Source organism: Haemaphysalis longicornis, unplaced genomic scaffold, assembly GCF_048455015.1.
Source record: "Haemaphysalis longicornis isolate Haplotype H1 unplaced genomic scaffold, Haemaphysalis longicornis Haplotype H1 scaffold_2, whole genome shotgun sequence".
NCBI lineage: Eukaryota > Metazoa > Arthropoda > Arachnida > Ixodida > Ixodidae > Haemaphysalis > Haemaphysalis longicornis.
This window is the reverse complement of record NW_027526295.1, coordinates 65,409,889-65,433,936: the sequence shown is the minus strand read 5'-3', so window position 1 is coordinate 65,433,936 and position 24,048 is coordinate 65,409,889. Positions and strand designations below refer to the sequence as shown.

The following is a 24,048-nucleotide window of genomic DNA, read 5'->3' as shown; positions in this document are numbered from 1 at the left end:
ATTTTTTCAGTTTGCGCTGAAACTTTGTATTATAAATTATGTGTATTATCGTGGCGCTTGTAAAAACGTAGCTTCAGGCCACGCAACTGCTTTATACGTCACATGAGCGCGCTACTGGCGCTACCTCCATGCTACTTCCCATCACTTTATGCTTCCGTGCTTCCGTTCCGCGTCTAGCATGTGAGTCATCCAACCCAGCTGGTGAAACTGAAGACTGTCTTGTGTTGGAGATCGCGGTGTATCTGTGTGCTGTGTATTCTGTGGTGTAACCGCGCGTGACAACCATTCTGTGGCTATTAGGAACGCTTGTGGAGTAAAAGTGCGCGAAAGTCCGCTCTCCGCAGTACGAGGTAAGAATCTTGCAGTACAGACAAAATTGGTACCAACGGCCGCCTAATGTTTTCGGCGAATGGACTTCATTTATAAGCCGAATACAATTCAAATAGGGCAACTCTTTACTCGTAGGGTGTTGAACGTTGTATTGCTTTGCAAGTACCTTGTTAAACGATTCAGCGGCAACAATGTATGTGCCACTAAACATCGGCCTCCCATCATATCCGCAGAATTTGTTTTTTCCGCAGAATTTGCGCAGATTTTGCCGAGTGCAAGAATCGTTCGCGAATGACACCGTGTGCCGTTGCAAGTAGGCAGCTGAGCAGTACTATACTTAAATTTATTGAGTAAGCTACTCTTTATTTAGTCTTTAGGCAGTCTTTCTGCTCTGATCTCGTCGCTATCAAGCGGAAACGTCGCTGTGATCTCGTTCAGGTCGACTGGATCGACGCGCTGTGACACTTCGGACACACGTCAGTGCAACAAGATTTGCTGTATCGGTAGATAACAGTTCCGAAAATACGTTTAGGCTAGATACGTCGGGTGTACCCGGACTGGGGTAATATCGCTGTGTCTAAAGGAACGTCCTTTTTGCAGAACACTGCAGAACACCTAAACAATTTGCTTGAGGAACTACAATCACAAAGCACGATGTAAAGTAGTCAGGAATAATCATGCGAAAAACGCTCTCTTCAGCTTAGGAAACGAAACGCTGTAAGAACTAAAAGAATATAACTACCTCGGACAGATATGGTTAGCGCTGACGCAAACCTCTATCTCTCTCAGAAAAAAAAGCTACAACCAGTGCATACTGCTGGCGACGACATACGGAGCCGAAACTTCGCGCCTTACTAAACAGCTAGAGAGCGAACTTAGAGGTCAGCTGAGCGGGCCATGGAACGAATAATGTCAGGAGTAACACTCAGGGACAGGAAAGGAGCTACCTGGATCAGAGGACAAGCTAAAGTAGAGGACATCATAGTTCAAATAGAGAAAAAGAAATGGACTTGGGCTGGCCGTGTATTGGGACGAATCGACAACCGGTAGACAATTAGGGTAAGAGAGGGGATACCAAGAGATTGGTCCAGAAGAAGGGGAAGGCCAATAACACGATGGAGGGATGAAGTACAGAACTTCGGGGGTAAACTGTGGACTCAAGTGGCGCAGAACAGGAGCAGTTGGAGGTCAGTGGGAGACTTCCTTCGTCCGCAAATGCTAAACGCCTTTGATAAGTCACTCAGCCCCAATCCCAACTGCAAAAGACGCTTTTTAACCGAAAAATTACGGGAAATACTGAAAAGCTCGCGTTTTGCGCTACAGTGACATAATATGGGCAGGAGGGACGTACTACGGGCCAGCCAGATCAAACAGAAATAGAGGCCGCAGTACAATTGTCCAATCGTTTTCTTGGCAATGGCTTTGGTTGGCACAAGCAAAATTCTCAGACATGACAGAGAAACCTACAAAAAGCAGATGGAACCTCAGCATTGTTTCGTGTGTTTGTTGTTATATCTTGGCAATTTATCTGAAGTTTGCAGTAATATTGGTATCGTAGTTTTGGGAACAAGCAGAATTTTTAACAAACAAAACTTGTATTGTGTCTTCATGGCCCCTTTAAAGGAGCCATGAAGACAAAATACAAGTTGGGTTTATTAGAAAGACTGCTTAGTCCCGATAACAATGATACCAACATCACCGCCATCTTCAAACAAATAACGGAGATATTAAAGGAAACGTGTGAAGCAGTCGCGACCCCCTAGCCAATTTCCCGCAACTTTTCTATGACGTCACGGAACCTTTTTTGTGCGATTGGCGGCCGCCTAACTGACCTGTCGCGACGACACATGACTGGACGTCCGTAATGGGGCCTCTAGTTCCATTTGACAGCATCACTCGAATGCTAACGTGCAGTTAACGCACTGAAAATTATGTTTTATTGTTGGCCCGTATGACGTCATTCTTGCTCATAACACGTCACTGTGGCACAAAATTTGAAAGTTTTTAAATAATACTTGATTTTTTTTGTTAAAAAAACATCTTTTGTGGCTGTAATGGAGCTGAATGAGATACTGAATTCTAGTTCTTTAAAATTAAACAAAGTTGTATTTTCTCTTCATGGCTCCTTTAAAACGACGAACAAACATTGCTACGGGGCACCAGTTACCAGAGGAATGGGGCCAATGCTCCGTGTCGAGGGACCTTATGCGAAGGGTGCAATTCCCGCAAAGTGGGTGTGTGTCACGGTTGTGCTGGACTGTACAGCCCGAGCCAGCCGTTGAAGAAGATGAAGATGCTCTGGCAGTCTCGTCTGCAATGCTAAGATGATTCCGATCAGGCTGACTTTTGTGTTGCTTTCTCGTTCCTCTTTCCTTTTTCTCTTTCTCTCTTGAGTCCATTTACTAAATCCTTTCTTCGGCAGTACTGTTTCGCCTTATCTGTGGCTAAGGCATTGTGCTGCTGACCGCGAGAATGTGGGTTTGATTCCCGGCTGCGGCGGCCGCTTTTCTGATGGAGGCGAAAAGCAAAAACACCCATGGGCACGAGATTTCCACGTGCGCTAAAGATCCCCAGGTGGTCAAAATTAATCCGAAGCCCTCCACTACGGCGAATCTCATCGCCTGCATTGCGTCGGCACGTTAAACCCTACAATCAATCTTTTTAATGAAAAAAAAATTCTTGGCCAATCCTCCTGAGTGGGTATGCGGCTGTTTATGGGTCACCACTATACCACTAGCATGTGCACTGTCCGAAGGATCTCACTGTCCCTGGAACTTTCTTGGAAATTATTTGTAAATAGATTACTCTCTGCACATAATAACTCATAAATACTAGGCCTTTTTTCTGCTGTACAACAATATTTTGTGCCTTTAGTAAATCTTGCGAAGCCAACTAGTGCAACCTGATTTTGTCTTTTACCCCGCCTGTTACAGTGAGAAACCATGTTCAGCTCGATATTTGGCCGGAGGCGTCCACCCGCAGAGCAGCCATCGGCGTTTCGGGAGAGTGAGCAAGGCGGCTACGTTGTCGTCGAGAACCCCGGTGGCACGTTGTACCCACCGTTGCCTGTCCCTAATCCCGCGCCGCCGGTGAGTTCCACATTTGCAGCATCTTTCATTTCTGATGACGCTCAGCGCATTTAGTGGCACATAATTCTAAGCACGTTTCAGACATTTATGGTAAATATCTGCTGCATATGGTATCTCCACAGCCCTGCCCTCACATCTAATGGGCCAGCCTGTGTGGTGTTTTGGTTCCCTCTATAGCGCAGCGATGACAACATTGGGACCTCGCATTGCATTACATTTTAGATGAAAAGCACACAAGACTGATCACACCCCTGCATGCATGTGACTGGGTGTTTTGAGCTAAAATGCTGCAGTTATGCTGCATCACATGGTGCTCAAAGCAGTTACTTACATCCAAATTGCACCATTTGAGCTCAAAGACCCAGGTACGTTGCCTGGTGCAAGTGCATGATCAGTGTTTTATTCTTTTTATCATAAATTATCGGGATTCTGACATATTTCATGGTATATTAGCAGGATAAGGGACAAAGTGCGGAAAAACAATGGCAACACATCTGACATACAAGCAGATTTTAAATGAAGCTGTGCAAATTTGTTACGGAGTTCCCACCCGTAGGAGTTTCAGTACATCATTTCGCAAATACAGTCGAGCCCACTTATAACGATACCGTTTATAACAATACATCGGATATAACGATGAACAGCTATGGCACCGCTTATTACAATGCTCCAGTGCCACGATATTGGATATAACGATTGAATCCGGCTACATTGTGCACCAAAAGTGCAACAGTGATGACTCTAATGACGCGGTTGCGCAGCCTACTCAGGTAGAGTCTTTGTAGGAAGCCCAGTGCGTGACACAGTCCCCCGGGGACTTTGTTTCCACCAAGGACATTTACCTCAGCTAGGTGAAGCACCTATAGATGCTCTTGGAAAAGATTTGCGCTAGCTTCACACGGTGCAAACAAGGGTGACCGACTGTGGCTTCTTTTCCGCAAATTAGTAGTAGTACGACCTTGCTGGCATGCGAATAAAATGTTTTGAGCTCTGTTCCGTCTTTTTATTTCGCAACACGCTGATAACAATTATTGGTTATAACGATGGGATTTCCATGGCACTTGGATATTGTTATGAGTGGACTAGACTGTATACAACGTCATACCGCTCTGAAGTATAGAAACATTAAAATGTATAAAAATGTTAAAATGTGTAAAAATGCGCTAAGAGAATGTATTTAACTCTCGAGTGTTGTGAAGCAGACAATCCTAGAGGTTAAATAATAAAAAAGATTTATGGAATGTGCGACTACTGCCTTACAGAAAGTGCCGTTTTCCCCCTTCCATTTTTCACCTGTTTGTAGTGGGCGGGCAGGAAAAAAAAAAGCCATTTGACGAAAAGAGGGATGTTTTAAATGGCCCAAGTTCCATTTTTAACTGCACATTTATGCTTCCTTTCATTTGTCATTGTGCACTGCTCTGAACTGCTCCAGAGCTGCTCTGTATTTTTGCGCATAAAGCTTCTGTTGTCCAAGCACTTGACCTCCCATGAAGTGCCAAAAAAAAAAACTTCCGGGCCATCTCCACTAACGTGAAACCTGGGAAGGGGCGAAACATGCAGTGTATAAGTGTATTCTTGATGCCTTGGCGTTTTTGCCCACTGAGATGAAACCATTGGGGGGTAGAGGTATACAGCTTTGCTGAAAAAGTCTCGTGTCTTTGAAGCACGAAGCTCTTTAGCGCGAGGCGTAAATGAGTGTCCTGGTGTTTTTTTAGTACCCGTTACGTTCTACGCGAGCCATAAACGACTGTCCCAGTGTTTTATTACTGTGACTACATGAGACGGCGGTTCTGTTTGGACAGTGTCTGTCTCTTAGGGCCTTCGCCCCTAATAAGCGGCAGACACTGTCCAAATAAAACGTCCAAAAAATTCCAAGTGAAACTTCTAAAACTTCAAAAGCTGAACTTTAGAATCTTAGAAATCTGAACAAGGCTTCGGTAGTGAAGCTGAAACCTGTTTTGTTTGTTTTTTATTTCAGAATTTTCAAAGTTTTATTTGATATTTGTGGAGTTTTTAGAAGGTTCAAATTTTTTGGAAGTTTTACTTTTTGCTTCGCTGTTTTGTCCAGCCAGACAAGCTTCCATCAGATTGCTCACTAACTGCTCACTGCTAACGACTAGCAAATAAAAAAGAAACCGTTAAAGTGCTAAGTTCTTGGAATCCATGAGGAGAAACCTCTTCACAGTTGTCTTGTGTGCCTGGCAGGTGGTGCCCGAGACGCCGCCGGCTGCGCCCAAGAACAACCACCGGCAGCACGGCATCGACGGCGTGCCTTTCGAGCTGAACGTGGCGGCGGGGCCCAGTGGGGTGGGTGGGGAGGTGGACGCCCTGCTGCGGAGGCTACGCGCCATGGGCGACCTGTCCTGGACGGAATACGACTACAGCGTTGAGAGGCGCATCCTCAGGGACTACGCGTAGGACGCCCCCCACATTGACCCACACCTGGGCCGGAGTCAGTCAGCGAAGCAGATTGGCCGTGGAGCCAGTTTTAGCTCGTAGGCTGACCTTGAAACTCTGAGTGGACGGTCTTGTCCACTGCGAGGCCGTCAGAGTGTTACAGTGTTTTGCGATTGTCTTTGTAAGCTGTTAAGTTTCAAGAGTTCTACGCTTTGCTGTGGAATGCTGCGAATGTGCTTGAAGGATGGTCGACCCTTGGAGCTTGCCCACATGTGTTACCAGCTGTGGGAGAGTTCACGCGTATCTTTGTGAGCTTTACTAGTGAAATTGATCTGTGCTTTGCTGTGGAGTACTGCGACTGCTTTTGAAGAATGATTCATTCTTGGAAGACTGGGATGGACTAGGTGGGAACCACCATGGCGCAGGGGTTACCTTTTAAACTTATTGACACTGTCCATGAGAAGAGAAAATACTGCTGAGGCGTATCGTGTCTGGAGGACAGTTTGTTCTTGTCCCCCTCCCCCATGCTTTTTAGCTACTGACTTAGCTATGATTTCTACGAGCAATCTCTTCACTACAGTAATTTGGAACCAAAGTTATCGTGAAGTCAAATTGAAGGACTGCTGTAGGATAGGGGGTCTTCGATAGGTGTGGGACCGTTGTAACCGTGGCGGAGGAAACGTGTGAGAGTGTTGCGTGCTTTTGCAGCAGAGTACTTTCTTGGTCTTTGCCTTGAAGTGCCGTAAAGCCATCATGTTTGCGATTGGAGGTGGGGTGTGCCTGTGTTCCTTGCTAGATAAAGCATGTACTAGGTTTTTGGATTGCGTAGTTTTGAGGAAGATCGTGTTTGAAGCACATTTTCTGCCGTCAAGCGAGTGTGTGCAGGCAGCCTCGCTCGGTGCGGAACAGAATTGCAGCCATCTGTACCCATAACCCAAGTCATGTGGTCTGTGTAAACTGCAGTTGCAAAATTTCAGTTTTAACCCTTTCGGCCCTGGTGGTGTCAATTGATGCCATCACATAAAAGTTTGTCTAGCGCGAAGAAAATAAAACCAAAACTGCTAGTTTTTTTTTTTTTTTTTTTGAATTGTTCCTCAGTAATGCCCATTGCGAAAAATAGCACTGTGTCATTTTAGTGGAGCTGCATGCTACAAAAAAGAAAAACCTCCAGTGAAGGCGGAATTACAACATTGAGGCTGAAAGAAATGGCGGTCTCAATTTTATGCCCAAGCTTGAGAATCTATAAATACATGCATTATGGAGCTAATTCATTGTTTGAAGGTTCATGTATAGTCATAACGTTTAGGAAAATGTGCAAAAGTGATGTCTCTGCTCAACATAAAATTTTTCATTGCCAGATGTCCTCATTTATTGCCTCATTAATAAATATGTTAATATTTTTACTTCCAGCTCCATTTTTTGTTTGTGGGCTTATGGGACCCTAAAATTAAGGAAAACACACACGAAGCACTGTTTTGCTTGAAATAAAAAAAAATCTGGGCTGAAAGGGCTTAAAATTGTGCGGTGGCTTTTGCATACCTGCCAGGTTTCCCGAATTTTCCGCGAGACTCCCGATTTTTCATGTTTTTGTACGATTGTACGACCGAAACAAAAATCTCCCGAAAACGCACCCGTCTTCGGCTTAATCCTTTTCCCAGTATGGCCACAATGCGCCGGAGGTATACCTGAACCCGACACCAGTCGGCATCGTTATCAGTGAAGTGCTTAAAAAGCGTAGTCGGCCATGCGCAGACGGTGAACCTGTTCGTCCCATTGTTAGTTTTCTAGAAACGCAGCGCCGCCGCTGCTTTCATTTACGCACGAGCACAGCCGTTCTGAAGATTTAGCAAGTGTCCAGTGGTGTAGCTTGTTGTTAGTTTAGACGAAACAACAAAACAGTTCAGTTCCTGCTGTTTTGTATTGCGCTTGCGGTACTATTTGCAGGACTTTCTGAAAAGGGCGGCGTTAGCAACGGGAAACATTTAAGTGGTGTAGCTCGTTGATAGTTTGGGCAAAGAAACAGTTCATTTCCTGTTATCTTGTAAGTAAATAAAAAAAATGTGCGGAAAGTTACCCATTCTGTTGTTGCTACTACCCCCCCCTTGCCTTCCCCCTCCCCCGGTAAGATCTCCCTAATGCCATCCCGGCAAACCTGGTAGGTATGCTTTTGTAACTGGCAGTAATCGTCTTTCCTCTCTTCTCGCGAGTTCGACGATGAAGTGATGTTCACAGCATGCTAAGTGCTCCACGCTCTGAAAGCAAGACTGACTATTTCCTGGAATGAAAAGGGTTTGAACTGGTTTGTTTTCCTACCATACCTTGGGTCGCTCTTCCGGGTAATCCGACTAAGTTCTGTGGTCGTGCAAGGTTTAAGGACTTGACTTTATGCGAACACCAAATTTTCGACATTGCACAGGTGGTAGTAGCACGGCTGGCGACAGTGAAAACTGTGGTTGGGTTGAAAGAAGCACCTGTGGATTTTGTTTTTGTTGTTGGCTAGGTTCCAACGGCTTATACCGGCATGAGTTCAGCCGAGGCCTGTGAGCAGAGAATCCCCTTGCAACTAGAAAGGAGAGGGGGAAAAAAAGGTTGGTGCGCCATTCCAACCCTGCGAAAGTGGGTGTCCAGCAAGGCTGTTGCGAAGCCACTGCACCCGCTCAGGGACATATGCAGTGCTTTGTTGTCAAGACCAAATCCAGACATGGTCTGTCTGCACAGTGTGGTTAGGTGATTGGAGTCGTAGCGTGCGAGCCCAGAGTTGTCCGAGGCAAGTCTTGCCTGTTGTGCTTCGCTACATCAACAATAAAGGTGCTGACGATAACCACTGGTGTGATCTCTCTCTGTCTCGACCATGCATATATCGCCTTTGCAGGAAGCTGTCAATGTCTGTTTTGGATTTTTCAGGGTTGATGTATAGATGCCAAACACGAGGAAGAATATGATATGACGTTTTGGCGACCCAAAAGGAAGCCACATGCGCGTGAACAAGGCTACGGTTTGGGGGGCTGAAAAAATTTTTGTTCTCTCTGTCTTGATTGGTGTCTGTTAATTATTCAATGAAAATTCCAAACCAGACGGGTGTCTCCGTCAAAGTTTTGATTTCATGGGAAGATTTTTGCTGTGTCGCTGGGGGATTCACACCACACGCATACCCACGGTCAATGGAATTCGGCAAGTATATGGGCGAAGTGCTGCATGGTCACGTGCTAGTTTAAGGACACACCAAATATAAAATCTAGGGTACAGCATTAAACAACATGTGCTGTGGCTCTTGTTGGGCTTAACATATAGGTAGCCCTAGTGTGGAGCCTACCTACTTGACAAGGAACGTTAATCTGCTGGTACCTGTTCACGTCAGACCTCAAAGCACAACTTTGGGCTAATGTCAGGAATATGGCGGGAAATTTAAGTGTTGGCTAATGCACCTCTGTGGGTAGTTGCCCATGTCGCAGCCAACGGAACGTGTGAGAGCCACTTTGCTGCCACAGATGCACGCCTTTTTACTCAATGGGCCATTTAATGCTTTTGCATTAAAAATTACCTTGCCAGGTATATATATATATGGGTAAGTCTCGTGCCCCGCGCGGGGTACGAGATCTAGCCCCCTCGCGGTGGCTCCTGCCCCGCAGAAGTGACGTCAAACTAAACTAGTCACGTGACTTCCTGTGGCGTCACCTTTTTTTTTTTTTTTTGCACATTTGAAGGAACGTCGTGTGTGTGCGCCATGCGGGATTCCGGCCTTGGCTCCAACCGCAAGCCTGCGCAACGTTACATCCTTATCGCCTAGCACAGCGGCTGCCTCGCGGCGCTTTTTTCTTGTTGGGAGGATTGTTTGCAGTTATTTATTGAGTATTTCTCGTGAACTTGCTGCTGCTAGTCTTGGTAAGCCTAACGCATCCTATTTTGGCAAGCTGCTTCGCCCCGCTTTTTTCCGTGCTCCTTTTGTTGCTGTTAAATATGTTGCTAGCTTCATATTGTCTTGCAGTTCGCGTGCCATCGGCTTTATGCTCCTGCATTCGTTGTCTACTTGTTCCGATCGCTACTTGCATTCCGAGCCTTGTATTTTGATTCTGGCGTGAAACGTATTACGTGCGGATCAGTTTTCCAGCGCTTTGCGCCGTGGCTAACGAGGTAGCTGACTTTGATGACGTGATAACGCGAGCGACGCAGTGTCAGCGGCGTCAGTGTGCACGAATCAAGTATCGTCAGGTAGCGCAGGGCATCGTCGAACGCAATCCGTCCTCGCATGTAGCCTGTTCTGCAATTTTTCTCGCGGGGCACTGCAAGAAACGTTACTACCCCGCGAAACGATCCGTGCACGCTGCATGCAGGGAGCGCAGCTCCACTTTAGTGGGTGGCCTGGTGAATGGGAGAGCCCAGCAGCCGCCCGTCCATGGGCAACATAGGTACTTAGCTATCGCTGAAACCAGCCGCTCACTGGCTGGCTTCCTGTGCAAGGAGGCTCAAGCTCCAAATGTGCAAGTTCGGGAGAAGTCAAGCCGATAAGATCGCCGTTTGTGCCAAGCTTGACACTTGTGTTAAATAGTGCTTTCAAGTTTGGTGTGCTCAAGGTAAACAAGTGGCTCTTGTTGTTCATCTATGTTTTTCGAATTTGTTGCTTCGAATAATACTATTGTGCTTTCATGATATGCAAGACTTCAAATGAGCTGCGAATTCTAAGCAATCTGTAGGCAGCCATTATTGAATGCACAGGAAGCAACGTTATGTCTACCTTAAAATTTTCTACATAGGGTATGTGGAACTGCCAGCTAGCAAGTTTAATGAAAGGTTGCTATCTGCTCAATTATAGTAAAGAGGTAGCAAGGGATAGATAGGATAGCCCTCCCTCCTCACCAGCTGATCGTCTGGCAGCGTCTCATAACTTCCTTCACAATTACCGCATGGATTTTAGTTCCCTAACCTTTGCCCCACTGCCTTCTACCTTCTTCAACCCGGTTAGTCAACAAAACTTCATCCTGCATCTGTTCTGTTTATGTATTTTGGTACGCTAGTTTTTTGTTTACTCGTGTTTGGCTTGGAAGTCAACATAACCAACAACAATACTTTCATGCCCACTCAGTTGGATGGCCAGTAATGGTGAGAGCTTCTCTCGCAGGCTTACGGAGGATTCACGAATTCTGATTGACTGTGACATCAATGTACCCATCCGGAGCACCCTGTGGAATTCAACTCGACGTTAATACTTGTGTTCACAGCTGGTAATTGTCTGCTCTGTGTTTGGGGGAGGGGGGTGAACAGTAAAAGTTTCTAATTGCAAAGAGATATTTCATGTTATTTTGCTTTTTAACTCTGTGCTGTGTAAAAAACTGTTTCGGCTAATTGCTTAAGTGACTATACTTAGTCGTAAGGGCCATAATGCAGCGTCCCATATTTTGTTTGCAACGATGCATACCCAGCAGAGCCCAACTGCTAGAAAGCACATTCTCTGGTGGTGGTAATTAGCTTGAAGAAAAACAGGGCACTGAAACTATTTTTTAAGCTAACAAGCCTAAAAAACAGGTTATGGAGCACATCTACGAGGGAATGGTTCTTGTACAGCTTGACATTATCCTCTCCCGTGAGTACTTAATACCTTGTGCAGGAACTGGAGCCGAGGACACCTATGTGGACGTGAATGTCTTTATTGGTGTTTGTGAATATTGCAGTACAGCTGAAAGCTGTATGTATCCTGGAAGGCTTCAACAATAAAATGACTCCAGTGAACGTACTTCTGCTTTGGTGTCAATGGGCAGCATGTGAGCATTGATAAGTGCTTCGCTGTTGACATTTTTGTTAGACAAAAATAGGCTTGATCAGGCACTGTAGCAAGTCTTCATGAAAAAACACAGGAAAGGAACTGGACAAAAAAGCTGCGAACACATGGACACTGTTCATCACAGCACCTTTCCTTGTACTTCAGTACTGTTATTGTCGCTGTATTTTTCCCCCAAAATATAAACCAACTCGCCCAGATTCACACCTTCAGACAGAAAGCAAACATGGTGTTTGTCAATGACAAGTGATTCTATCAAAATTCCCTGGCTGTGAAAAAAGTCAGTGAGTAGCTCTACTTTCTCTGCACAGTCTGTGGTGTGAAGTTCCTTTTCCAAACAAAACGCAAGGGTTTCTTGGCACAATACACAGAAAAAATGCCAAATAAGCAAGTGACGCCTTCTAGCACTACACTGCAGTCCTGCAGGAAAGCCAAACAACCAAGTGATCTTTTTGCTTGAGTGCAAAGCTCCGCAGAGAAGCCAAGAAAGATTCCTTTTTTGTTGACACCAAAGCTCTGCTGGAAAGCCAAAACGTGTGGCTTCTGTCACTGCTGATTTGCTGTAAGACGGGCATGTAAATGTATTGCAGTAAGGCATTTGTTGTGTACATGTCCTTCACACCTAGATAAATATGAACCAGGCTGGCTGTGTAACAAAAACGTCAAGTGAGGTAACAACCAAATGTTTTATGTAAAATCTTAGAATACTGTTTGTTATAAATAGCAATTAATGTTGTAATATGGTTTTGACAGTAGTTAAGTGACCTGTTGGAAATCATAGGCTAAAACTAAACAGAAGCAATGTTTCATACAGCTGCAATCGTGTGAAATAGCAAAATAATGGTTTGGGCCCTAAATTCAGCAGGCATGTTCCAGGTGGGAATGTGTTTCTAGAGCACAACAATAATAAAGACATGGGAAAAAAGGGTGAGCTGAGTTGAGTTACCCCCAAAATATTGGTAGACAGTTAGAATGCTTACAAAAATTTATAAATAGTTTGGATACCCTGAAACAATAGGGGAAACTTCACTTGCCCTGGTTTTAAGTTAATTAGTATTGAGCTTAATGTACCCCACACAACACCATTGAAGAATGTTACGCCTGCATGGACACAGCAGCGTTTAAGGTATAACACAGTTTTATTTGAGCAGAGGTAAATAAGAGAATATTCCATAATCAATCCATTTATACGTAAATTAGAAAAAGTATGGTTTTTGAAGTGAAGCTCGGAAGCATGCTAAATGAAAGGGACGAATGGCGAGTTGATGTTGTTACTAATCACAAATTTCAACTCAACCACCTTGCCGGAAACAAACCCCTTCCATGGAGGGAGTGTGTGTAATCGCAAGATTTTTAAAGAAAAGTTTGTGAATGCACTGTACACGTAGGCCAGAAGGTATTTTGACACCCCAGCCGAGGACTCAGAGTCATCAGCGGTCTTTTCTGCTGTTTTGATGATCAAGGGCTGTTTGTTCAGGAACCACCACCTTTTCTCCCTTTGGCCACCATCTTTTTCAGTCACTGCATTCATTTGCTTGCTGTGGGAGCTAGCAAACATGAGCATCACCTATAGGCAGGATTACCTCAGGCTCGCACAATTGCTGGAGAGGCTAAACAATGTTTTCAAGATCCCCAACTGTGAGCTTGCACTTTTTTTTTTGCGAAAAAAAACAAAGACATCTAGATAGGCCTTTGAGAGCTGTCTGAAATCACAAAAGTGAGTATTTTGTGCCCAAACTGGCCTGCTAACCTCACTAGTCAACCCACTCATTGAATGCCTCGCATAAAAATCAAGAGACTCACTGCATGGGTTTATTGCATGGCATTGTGTGGGTGGGCTTCTGGTTTCCACCTATGAAGCCTGTTGGTTGTGTTAAGTGTCCAGTCCTGCTGTCAAACTTCTTTTGAGACTTGCACTGCCCTGGAGTAGTCAAGGGTTCGACGAAAGTTCGTCTGGTCAGGCATTGTTTGAAGAAACAGTAAGGCAGTCACTGACCAAGTCAAAAAAGAGTGTACCACCGTGGATTCCTTGGAATTTATGTTGGCCATTAAAAATCCTAGTAAATCGTTACAAGCCCCTGAAGCTGGCTGGCAAGTGGGCATTTGTTTAGCGACCACTGTTTAGGGGCACAGTAGGCAGGCTGTTACAGAGGCTACGAAGAAAAAATACAAGGTTCGTTCATTAAAGACTTCTTTGCCCAAAAAACAAATGACATCAATTTTATTGTAAACTTCAAACAAATAAGATAGTACAGAAAATGTGTAGAGCAGTGGAAGTTCCATACACACTTTCCAGCTATTTCTCTATGACATCACAGAATCTTGTTTGTGCAATTTACAGCCACCAACCTAACCCACCGCAAAAAAAGCATAACTGGGCAATTTCAGTGGGGCCTCCATTCCGTTTGATTGTATCACTTGAGTGCTAACGTACAGTTAACACACAGATAACTGCATTTACAGTGCACGTCCATATGACGTCACTCGTGCCCATATTACATCAATGCAGTTTGAAATTGGGATGTTTTTCACCATTTCTTTTGGTTAAACTCGCAGCCTTGACCTTTGCCTATCAATTACATTTGCAGTGTGCTCGCTGCTCATACCCATGGACACAAACCACCCGCTGAGGCTTTCACGTCCCAGGCACATCTTCAGATTCTCTTTGACGTTGACTATTGTGCCCGCGTAGAACCCATGGGTTTTCATATGCTGGAGACATGACGGTCGGCCAAGTGTTATACCCTTCCTGTTACCGTCTGTACAGCTTCTTCTCTGACCCTATCGGCTGGGTGTCCTGAATTAAGTCCCTTTGCATGAGGGGAATCAGTAAAATCTGGCCAACATAGCCACATATACACAGACGTGAAGGTTATGCCAATGCAGCAGCTATGGCATGAAGCGCCTAGCTAGTGTACCTTTTGGAGGACCCAGTTCCTAATTTGTCATAGCATCATGTGTGTGCCAATGTGAGGAGCTGAATGCATGATGGAAACTACCCAGCCACAATCTGGGCCACGGGATACGAGACTGCCAATGTTCTCACTCTTTCACATCCTTTGTATCGCAGATGTATTTCTGCCACATTTTACTGTAGTGAAATGGCTCACCACTACAGCTACAATAATTTCTTCTGAAAAATCTTTTCAAGCGCTGAATACCATGCATTTATGATGCAAGAAGCTCATGATCACCAGACTTTTCCGCGCACAAAACGTATTTCGGGTAAACAATTTTAAGCCACAATTCAATCCACTCGAAAATCGGGTCTTTTTTGCTAATCTCCTTAAAGGGGAAACTACTGTGCTGGGTTGTACGCGGTACATGTGTGGGAACACCAATGATTACCTTTTCTAGCTATCCGTGGTTTGCACTTGTAATGCGCACATGCGACCAGTAAAATATCAGTGGCCGCGTCTAGCCTACGTCCTGAGCACTGTTCCGCGCTGCTGTCATTTTGAAAACACCGCGATTTCAGGCCACCCATTTAAGCATTCTGAACTTGCCGTGGTGCAAACTGTTGATAGCAGATGCCGCCGCGCGGACATGCCGCAGCAGGCTCACATAATCACGTTTGGACGGTGTCTTCTTATGTGGGTTGTTCAAACGGGGCCACTCGGCTGCGCGATGTCGTAGATCTAACGCAGGTACCATCGGCATAGAGGCAGGTACCATCGGCAAAGGCTGGCTTGGTCCCCGCATACGGCAACGTTCTCGCACATTCTGATAGTGCTTCTAACTCTATCAACTCTGCTTCATCTACGTTGTCGACCCAAGAAATTCAGGCATTCAGGGCTTTCGGCACTTTCGGATACGCCATACCGCCAGCAGCGGCAGCTATATGACGTCACTATGACGTATTTATGACGTCACGCGGGGCAGGAGCCGCTGCGAGGGGGCTAAATCTCGTGCCCCGCGCGGGGTTCCAGACGCTGCCTATATATATATATATATATACAGTCCATTATACAAAAAGACCCCCCCCCCCCCCCCTTCATCCCTCCCCCCATACCCCTTAAAAAGCACACGAGAATTCCATTCAGACACACATGCTTGTTGTAAATAGTTTTTTTTTATAGTTTCAGCGTCTCCCCTACAGAAAAATTAAATCAACACAAAGGCAAATGCGTAAGCATGAAGGTGAAAAGCATGGCTATCGTCCAATCACATCGCAAGAAAAGTTCGCGTAATTACGAGAGCTTCGCCGCTGCGACATTCCACAATAAAACACAATAAAAACAACGTAGTCTACTCTCGCTACCAGACCACTGCTCGGTCGTGATCTCTGCGCCCTCAAGCGTACTTTTTTTTTCTTTATCTTTTTTTTTGTCTCTCGAATCGGCGTGATGGCGGCTGTGTTGTAGCGTGGTGTAGGTGCGGTCGTCGTTTTTCAGCAGCGGCCGGTTAACCAACGGATCGCCAGCGATGCGACATGGTGAGTGTGGTGAATACATACGACCAGTTTGTTACGATTCAATGCTTTTAATACCTCTACGCTTCCTTCTTTGCTGTCCCGCCCCGAGACTGTTGTCGCGAGGTTTCACACTCAATCGAAGAGCCCCAATAATATTCCATGTTCTGCTTCTTCCGCACAATGCATCACATTCGTTGTGGTGTTGGTCAAGGGTGGCGAATACGGTCATCCGGCAATGGGGACAGGTGGAGATCCCGTTGGGTAAATCAATTTTCTAGTGATGTGGGGTGAGTGCTGCGTTGGCCCTAGCTTTGTTGACGAATACTTCCGCAGAGCGAGGCATCGGGGGAGCCAGAGCCAGGTAGCCAGGAGGGGTAACGGAAGAAAGACGGCACTTCTGTGCCTGGCGTGCGTGATCAAAAAAACAATTCACAATTACTGCTTTTTTTTTTTTTTTGAAACTTACCCACATATTCAGGGCTGTTCTGCACAGCTCTGGTGTAATGTGGAAAAGCCATCCATGCCAGTGGTGTAACTCTTCCTATTCCTCGATTCCTCACCATCTTCGAAACCCAGCCGAAGCAGCAGCCATTGCATTGGCTCTTCCTCCTGTATTAGCGTACTCACAAACTTGCAGGCAGCATGCGGGTGCTTTTCCTTGGGACTTTCACAGCGACCATTTCCTTTCAGTGGCCCTAGACTGTCATTGTCCCTGCCCATGCATCTCTTCATTGGAATAATGTGGCACATGCTACTACCTGTGACCTTGCGCTCAAGGCATTTACACCCTGCTCCAAGACTGTCCCATTACCCGCCGCGGTGGCTCAGTGGCTAAGGCGTTGCGCTGCTGAGCACGAGGTCGCGGGTTCGATTCCCGGCCGCGGTGGCCGCTTTTCTGATGGAGGCGAAAAGCAAAAACGCCCGTGTGTACGAGATTTCGGCGCACGTTAAAGATCCCCAGGTGGTCAAAATTAATCCGGAGCCCTCCACTACGGCGCGCCTCATCGCCTGCGTTGCGTCGGCGCGTTAAACCCTACAATCAAGACTGTCCCATCCTGTACCTTTTCTCAAAGCTAAGAATGTTTACCTCTGCCGGGCCTCCCACCTCTCTCCCCCCCACCCCCCACTCTTTTTCCATGGCAGATGGGTGCATCTAAAACGATCGTTAAACCCACGCTCACTATCACCACCTTTGCGCAAACTTCACAGGATTTCATCTAACACAACAATTGCTGTTACTACCTCAATACCCCCTCACACTACACCCCTCCTGGCATGGCTCTCCCACAAACTCCCTCTCTCCCCCTCCTCAAAGCAGTGGAAGGGCTTGCTGCACAGCAACTTGCTCAGACAGTGAGTTGATGATCTCCCAGGGCAGTACAGCTGTGAATGCACGCAGCCTACCACCTATGGGACTGGAATAACCACCCACTGCTTCTTTTTCTGTTTCCCCTTCCCCTTATTTTAATAAATGTTTTCAACAATGCTGCAAATGTGCTTGGAACTTAGCAATAGAGTAAACACTAATTATGCAGTGTTAAAATTTGCAAACTACCCTCACCAAAATAATTTTTTCTTAAAAGCCAACTGCACTAAAATTTCAACCTCTTGAAAACGATATTCCTGTATGGTCTTCTGAAAAAGAAAGTGAGATGAAAATACAACAGCTGAAATGCGTGCGTGGAAGCCGCAAGCGGTCAGCAAAAATCGTCGATTTTGAAACCAAAATCGAGAAGAGCGCAGCCATTGGAGTGATGTTGCGGCTGTCCAGCGCGCAAGTTCTGCGTGCGCATGGGGCAGCAAATAGGTGAAGTGTTCACAGCAGAGCTCGACTGGTTCTCCAGTTGCGTGGCTGGCTGGAGAAAGAAGCCCCGTCGGCTATAACAGGCGCGTCATGGCTGTTTGTGATGCGCTGGCAGGTGTAGCGTGGTCTGACGCGGAGCTTTCTTTTCGACTGATTAACAAAGCGTTTCGCGGGGCCACCACTAGTGTCCCAGCTGATTTGGTGGTACCAGCGCCGTCTGTATGATTACTGCCTAACACGTGAGCGAAAAAATGGCCAAACAGCCACTCTCCTGTTGCTCTCTCCTACCCTTCCCCGCTCCGTAGCCTTCCTTGGTGCTTTCATGTCCGCCCGCCAGCACCGCTTCTCGGAAACTATGTAAAGTAGTTTAAAGTTTGTTTAGGGTTCCCCAGGTGGCGCTCCTACGCCTTGTTTTTCACCATGCCTGTCTGTCTTGGTCTGTCCCTGATAAAACCGCCTTTGCCTCGGAGCAAAATCACTTGTGCTGCCGCAGGCTGGTGCCAGATTTGCGCTCTTATCTACTTGAATCGCGGGCCCCGAAATTTTCTGAGTGGGGCATACCCCCCTCTGTCCCCTCCGCATTTCGGTCTTGTTTTCTCCCCACTGTTCGCACTCCGCATCGGTATGCACTTTTAAAATTGAGGACTGTACTGTAGAGGCGTCCGGACAGCGTGGCGGAACCCTCAGCTGCTTATCCTTTTTTTTCTATAATCTTCTAAACTTTACAAGCACGTGATATTTTTCGAAAGTAATGGTGGAAGCGAGCGCCTGAATGAAAAATGTGCAGGCAATTTTTTCCTCCCTAAATCCTCCAGAGAGAAAAAAACATCAGTAAAATAATGGCTGCACCATCCTAAAATATAGTTTTTCTGTTCACTATTTATCTACCTGACAATTAATATGTTCTTACACATATATTTCAGTTCCTCCTCCGTCAGTTATCTTTGGAAAAATGCAGCAAGTATAAAGCGAGCAACATGTTGAACGAGATCCCCAGCGCGCCCCAGAACTATCACCCCATCGCGCCTAAGATGTGACCGAAACGGCTCTTGAAACCCAACAGGCAAGCCGACAGACATGCGTCAAAAGTGGGTGCAGCGTTTGCGACTCCAGAGCAGCGACGTAAGGAGAAATGTCCGCCGGCGCGCACCACATAGCGGATGAGTGGCTGAACTAAGCGTCCCTACCCTTCCTATTGAAAAGCACGCGACGTGTCAAGCAATGTTTATACAGGCGGCGTTGGGTGGTACTTACTACAAATTGATAAATCTGGCCGAGCTGAAATGTGAGTACCGTTGGCCTTTAATGAGTAACCCTGACCATTCCTTGATTTTTCCAGGTGCCATTCTGTCACGGGGCATGGTGGACAATTCCCATGGCTGACCATTGATGACAATTACGAGGGAGAAGCTGCGTGGGGGCGAAGCCAGCACTGACTCTCTCATGGCCATTTTGTAAATGATGTAAATAGATCGCTCATAACCTTCAACCATGGTTCGTCTTATCTGCTGTGCCACAACATTACAGTTCTTTGCTAAGTTTCGCAGTTGCTACAAATCCTGTTGTAGAGCAAACCTTTTATTCACGTTAAAGGGGCCATTAGGACAAAATACCAGTTTCACTCACAACATTGGGTGTCTTATAGAGCCCCTACTGCTTGCCAAGCAGCGAATAATGCTTTATTCATTAAGAGATTACACAATTTAAGCCAAAGTTTCAATCCTCTCGCTAAAATGTCAGCGATGATGTATCCAGGGCAGGCATTTGAAATGAATGTTGAGCACGTTACCTAGGGCTGCAGCAGATGGGGAAACCTTGCCTTGCATCCGACAAGGATGCAACATCTTGCGGTCACAGGCGTCCGCGTAGGCGACGCAACTGCATACACTACATGGATACATGGGCCTCATCATCATTCTCTCTTGGACTTCATCTGCGAAGTGAACATTTTCATGTTCAATTAACTTTTGTCATCATCAACTCCTACTCCCTCATCTATGCCCTGTGGCAAAATAAATGCCTTATAATTTCATTTCTTCGTTTACCGCTGGTCCTCTAGATGGCGCATGAATACCACTCAGACCTTAACTCAGGCCCACTGTCCATACTCACTTTGTTTTTGAGCGTATGTGCACCTGGCTTGTATTTCTGGCTTGTCTTTGTTACAGCATGTAGTAATCGTTTCGTGAAATATAGGGTATGCTCAAGAAATAGGGTCATGCAAGACAATGTCGCTTACGCCAATCGGCCAGTGTTGAGAAAACTCCAAAGCGCCATACTGCTGAGCAGCTCTAACAAGCATAGTGTGCACAGCACAACAGTGCACACTGGTACTTTTGTTTATTTTACATAATTTTTTCAAGTTCCATTGTTCTCCCGATTCTTACTATGATAAAATGAAAAAAAAAAAACTTGTTTTTCAAGCTCATAAGCCCTGCCTAACAACTTGCGCTTGCTTTTGCTGGCCTCAGCCAGTTGCACTGCGTCCCATAATGCGTGCCAGTGTCATACTAATGAGGCAGTCATTCCAATGAACCAAACATTCATTTTTTCTTCATGGACTAACAGGGATTTACTTTTTCGTGGCATTTACAGTGAAACCTCATAAGAACTGAAAGGTAGCTTTGTTATAGGTAGTCTACTAATAGTAGCGTTATGAAAACAAATAACTTGCAACTCCTGTTGTATCCCTTACTCCATTATGGCTCATTTTGTTGCCTCGCATGACCTGTCACACTTGCTGAGGAAGTGACAAGGCAACACCAAAATGGTCAGAAATGGAAAGACATTTATTCTGCACTTCAGCCAGACAAATGATGACTAGCCGTGGATCACGGCATGTGTAACTTTGCCTATGTAATTTGCTTGTGCACAACTGCTCATCCGTTATACTGCTCCTTGCGCGTCGTTTCAAATTGTGGTAACCGGACAACGGTGGCGGTGGTCAATCCCACGGGATATGTCCCAGGGGAAGACGAAGATGTGGCATGACATGGCCTGGATTAGAACATGGCCAACAGTGCTGGACTAGGTGTGCACAGCGTGACCTGCTGATGATCGGACCTTGGGGGAACGGGACTTCAAGCAAAGGTGTGGTTTTCCAGGGACCCCGTGTCTTTCTTGGGAACCACAGTCAGGTGAAAGGACCCTGGTACTAGAAAATAATGCCCTGCCATTACCTCAATGTGATGAACTTTGATCGGCCCATAAATCTCAAAGAAAAGTTTTCTGGTAACACAGGTAACCATTCAACAGAAGTATTTTGTTAATAAAGCGTACAAATTTATTGCTCCATTTTTCTGCACATCCAAAGATGGCCCAGTGTGTCGCAGTCACCGTGGCCATGGTCAGCTGCAAAAGAAGCAAAGTTTCACTTCAGATGATGGTCAGCTGAACTCTGAATTACATGCAGTAGCTACAGGGCCGTACCCAGAGGGGGAGTTTGGGGGTTTGAACCCCTCCCGAAATCGTTTCCAGGCAGCATGTAAGCAATACTTACTGTTGTTTCGGGAAAACTACCTCCTTCCCAAAAAATCTGGCTATAGTCCTGAGTAGCTATAATGGGAATCACAAGTTGGGTGCCACATGAAGACAGCACCAAAGAATGGTTGATAAACCGGAAGGATAAGCAGTCTAATTTCGGGTTTAACACACCAAATAACACTCACCTGCATGCCTACCCTTGAGTTTACATTACAACTGATTTGCATGACTCAACACTCGCAGACACACACACGCGCACTACTACTCAAGCAGCTCTTAGGTGCAGCATCCGGTGGCGAATACTCCAAGCAACAAAAAAAGCTCAGATTTGTTTTTACGAAACGGAAGCCTAATCATGCTGCACCCGGAAAAATGGCCAAGCCAACAATAACTGAGCAGAAGGCTGTAGAAGATGTTCTCCAAGCTGCGGGTGGGTCTGGTGGCCAGCACACAGCATTTGATCACACGTACTAAAGGGAGCACTAGTACCAGAGGCCTTCATACTAAAAAACTGAACCCTAAAATTTCTGCTATGACCAGCAGCACGTTTAATTTATTTGCATGAAAGGAAAACAATGCAAACTTATTTACCTTTTTACGTTATTTTTTCTTCACCTGGTACAATGCTTGAATAATTGTGGGGTTTGTGCCAAAGCTACACCTTCGCTAAAGGCACACTGTAGTGGAGGGCTCGGGATTAATTTTGACCACCTGGGGATCTTTAGCGTGCACCGAATCTCGTCCGTACGGGCGTTTTTGCTTTCCGCCTCCATCCGAAATGCAGCCGCCATGGCCGGGAATCGAACTCGCGTCCTTGGGCTCAGCAGCACAACACCATAGCCACTGCAGTGGGTCCCATGATGCCTGAATGGTTTACCCAATCTCAGCTCCACCCGCTGCAGTCGATCGAGCAATCGGCACAGTAGGGAGGTAGTTTTTATGCCGATTAGCAAACTTCAACAATTAAAAAATAAAAAGTAGAAGCAGCAAATACTCAAGACTGCATAAGACAGGTGTATCGGTGTGTATCACTTGCACCATCAGGCAGAGAAATTGAATTGAAATTCAATTTTGTAGATGGCGCATGGGTTGACGGGTGTCTGAGCGTGCAGAATTAATCACACGTGATTACCCCTTTATTTGTTCTTTTTCTTTCTGCACAGTTTTATTTGTCCTTAGCTTGTTTTTAAAAAGAGTGTCTGTATAATAAACTGCAGTTGTAGTAGCGCACTTGTGTTGTCCTTTCATAGCCCCTGTCCATTTTATTGCCCTCCACTGTTCGAGCAATGGAATATCAACTAGGCCAACCCGTCACATTAAATCAGTTTTGGTGAGACTGCCCTCGTACTTTCAAAAATGTTGAGGGTACCTTAAAGTCACTTGTCAAAAATGATAGCCAACTTGAACACTTTTCCTTTCCCTCTTTGTCACTCCTTTATCCCTAGCTCCTTAACCACCGGTGATATAGTATGTACAGAGAGCAACACACTTATCTATAACACAACTGTCGTACTTCTACCCTCATCCTTCCTCGCCCGAAAAGAATATAAAGAAAACTACTATGGCATGGCGTTCTTAAATCTTGGCCTCACAGTTTTTGTAAAAGATTGTTTCCGCCGTTTTCAGAGGCTCGCTGTTACAGACAAGTGTGTGGCACATGCACTGTACTGTTTTGTTGTGTGCTGGGTATAGCAACGCCCCAACATTATTTCCGAGTAAGAGCCAAAGGGGTTGCGAAGTCTTTCATCGCGTGACAATCCCTAGGCTTGACTTTAGCCGTACGAGTGCATACTAAACTAATGCCGCGACAATATGCCCTGCGAGAGACTGAAAAAAGCTGCGAGAGAAAGTGAGACGAAACAGGGTCGCGAACAATATACAAAGCAACGTTTGTACCTTTAAGTTAAGGAACACAGATTGCGAGAATGTGGTTTTAACGTGATGAATGGCGATCGCTATAGCTCATCAATTTTCTTGGTGCAAACATTTTGCTGTAATTAAATGCCAAGGCAGCCAGTTGTCGCATCCGCGTCGCTGGCTCCCTCCCTACCTAATGTGTGCTGCGTTTTCATTCGTTTGCATTCAGGTTGGGCAACCAGCTTGTCCGCGAAACACCAAAGACTGGCACTATTAACAGCTAATGTCAACGGATTCTAACAGTCACTAGATGCTGCGGTAAATTTACAATGTTCGTCCGTTTAATTTGTCCTCGCGGATCGAGTGTGAAACCTCGCGACAACAGTCTCGGGGCGGGACAGCAAAGAAGGAAGCGTAGAGGTATTAAAAGCATTGAATCGTAACAAACTGGTCGTATGTACTCACCACACTCACCATGTCGCATCGCTGGCGATCTGTTGGTTAACCCGCCGCTGCTGAAAAACGACGACCGCACATACGCGACAAGAAGCCGCCATGCCGGGAAAGACAAAAAAAGAAAAAAAAAAAAAAGAAAAAAGAAATACGCTTGAGGGCGCAGAGATCACCACCGAGCAGTGGTCTGGTAGCGAGAGTAGAGCACGTTGTTTTTATTGTGTTTTATTGTGGAATGTCGCAGCGGCGAAGCTCTCGTCGCGTAATTCGTTGTCACTGCTGTCGCAGAAGTGGCATGGTTTCTCTCTGCAACAGGCATCATAAAATAAATACTGTTTTGGTGAACGATGCAAAGAATGTTTGAACCCGTCTATGGAGTGCAAACACAAACTTTACTTTTGGTCATTATGCAACAGTGGATGACGAAATGCAGGGGGGTAAAGCGAGC

General features: G+C 45.8%; 2 protein-coding genes and 1 long non-coding RNA gene across 3 annotated transcripts in view; 2 read left to right on the top strand and 1 right to left on the bottom strand.

The window, feature by feature from the left end:
* Positions 1–23,716, bottom strand: part of LOC144168946 (uncharacterized) — an 81,874-nt gene extending 58,158 nt beyond the window's left edge. Inside the window, exon 1 of the mRNA XM_077697943.1 lies at positions 23,622–23,716. Coding sequence (XP_077554069.1) covers positions 23,622–23,624 — 3 coding nt within the window. The 5' untranslated portion in view covers positions 23,625–23,716. The remainder of the gene's footprint in view (positions 1–23,621) is intronic.
* On the top strand, positions 164–8,637 carry LOC144168941 (uncharacterized). Its single transcript, XM_077697939.1, has 3 exons — positions 164–350; positions 3,264–3,419; positions 5,625–8,637. The coding sequence occupies exons 2-3, from the start codon at positions 3,273–3,275 to the stop codon at positions 5,835–5,837; spliced, it is 360 nt and encodes a 119-aa protein (XP_077554065.1). The 5' UTR covers positions 164–350; positions 3,264–3,272; the 3' UTR covers positions 5,838–8,637.
* LOC144167153 (uncharacterized) lies at positions 15,928–19,296 on the top strand. The gene is made up of 2 exons (XR_013321864.1): positions 15,928–16,024; positions 19,147–19,296. It is a non-coding gene; the product is annotated as an uncharacterized LOC144167153 (long non-coding RNA).
* Positions 23,717–24,048: the final 332 nt, after the last annotated feature.

Excerpts from the sequence above, each read along its gene's own strand:
- LOC144168941 (XM_077697939.1), top strand. The coding sequence starts at position 3,273 with ATGTTCAGCTCGATATTTGGCCGGAGGCGTCCACCCGCAGAGCAGCCA. Across the intron at positions 3,420-5,624 it reads TCCCTAATCCCGCGCCGCCG|GTGGTGCCCGAGACGCCGCC; the intron begins GTGAGTTCCACA and ends TGTGCCTGGCAG.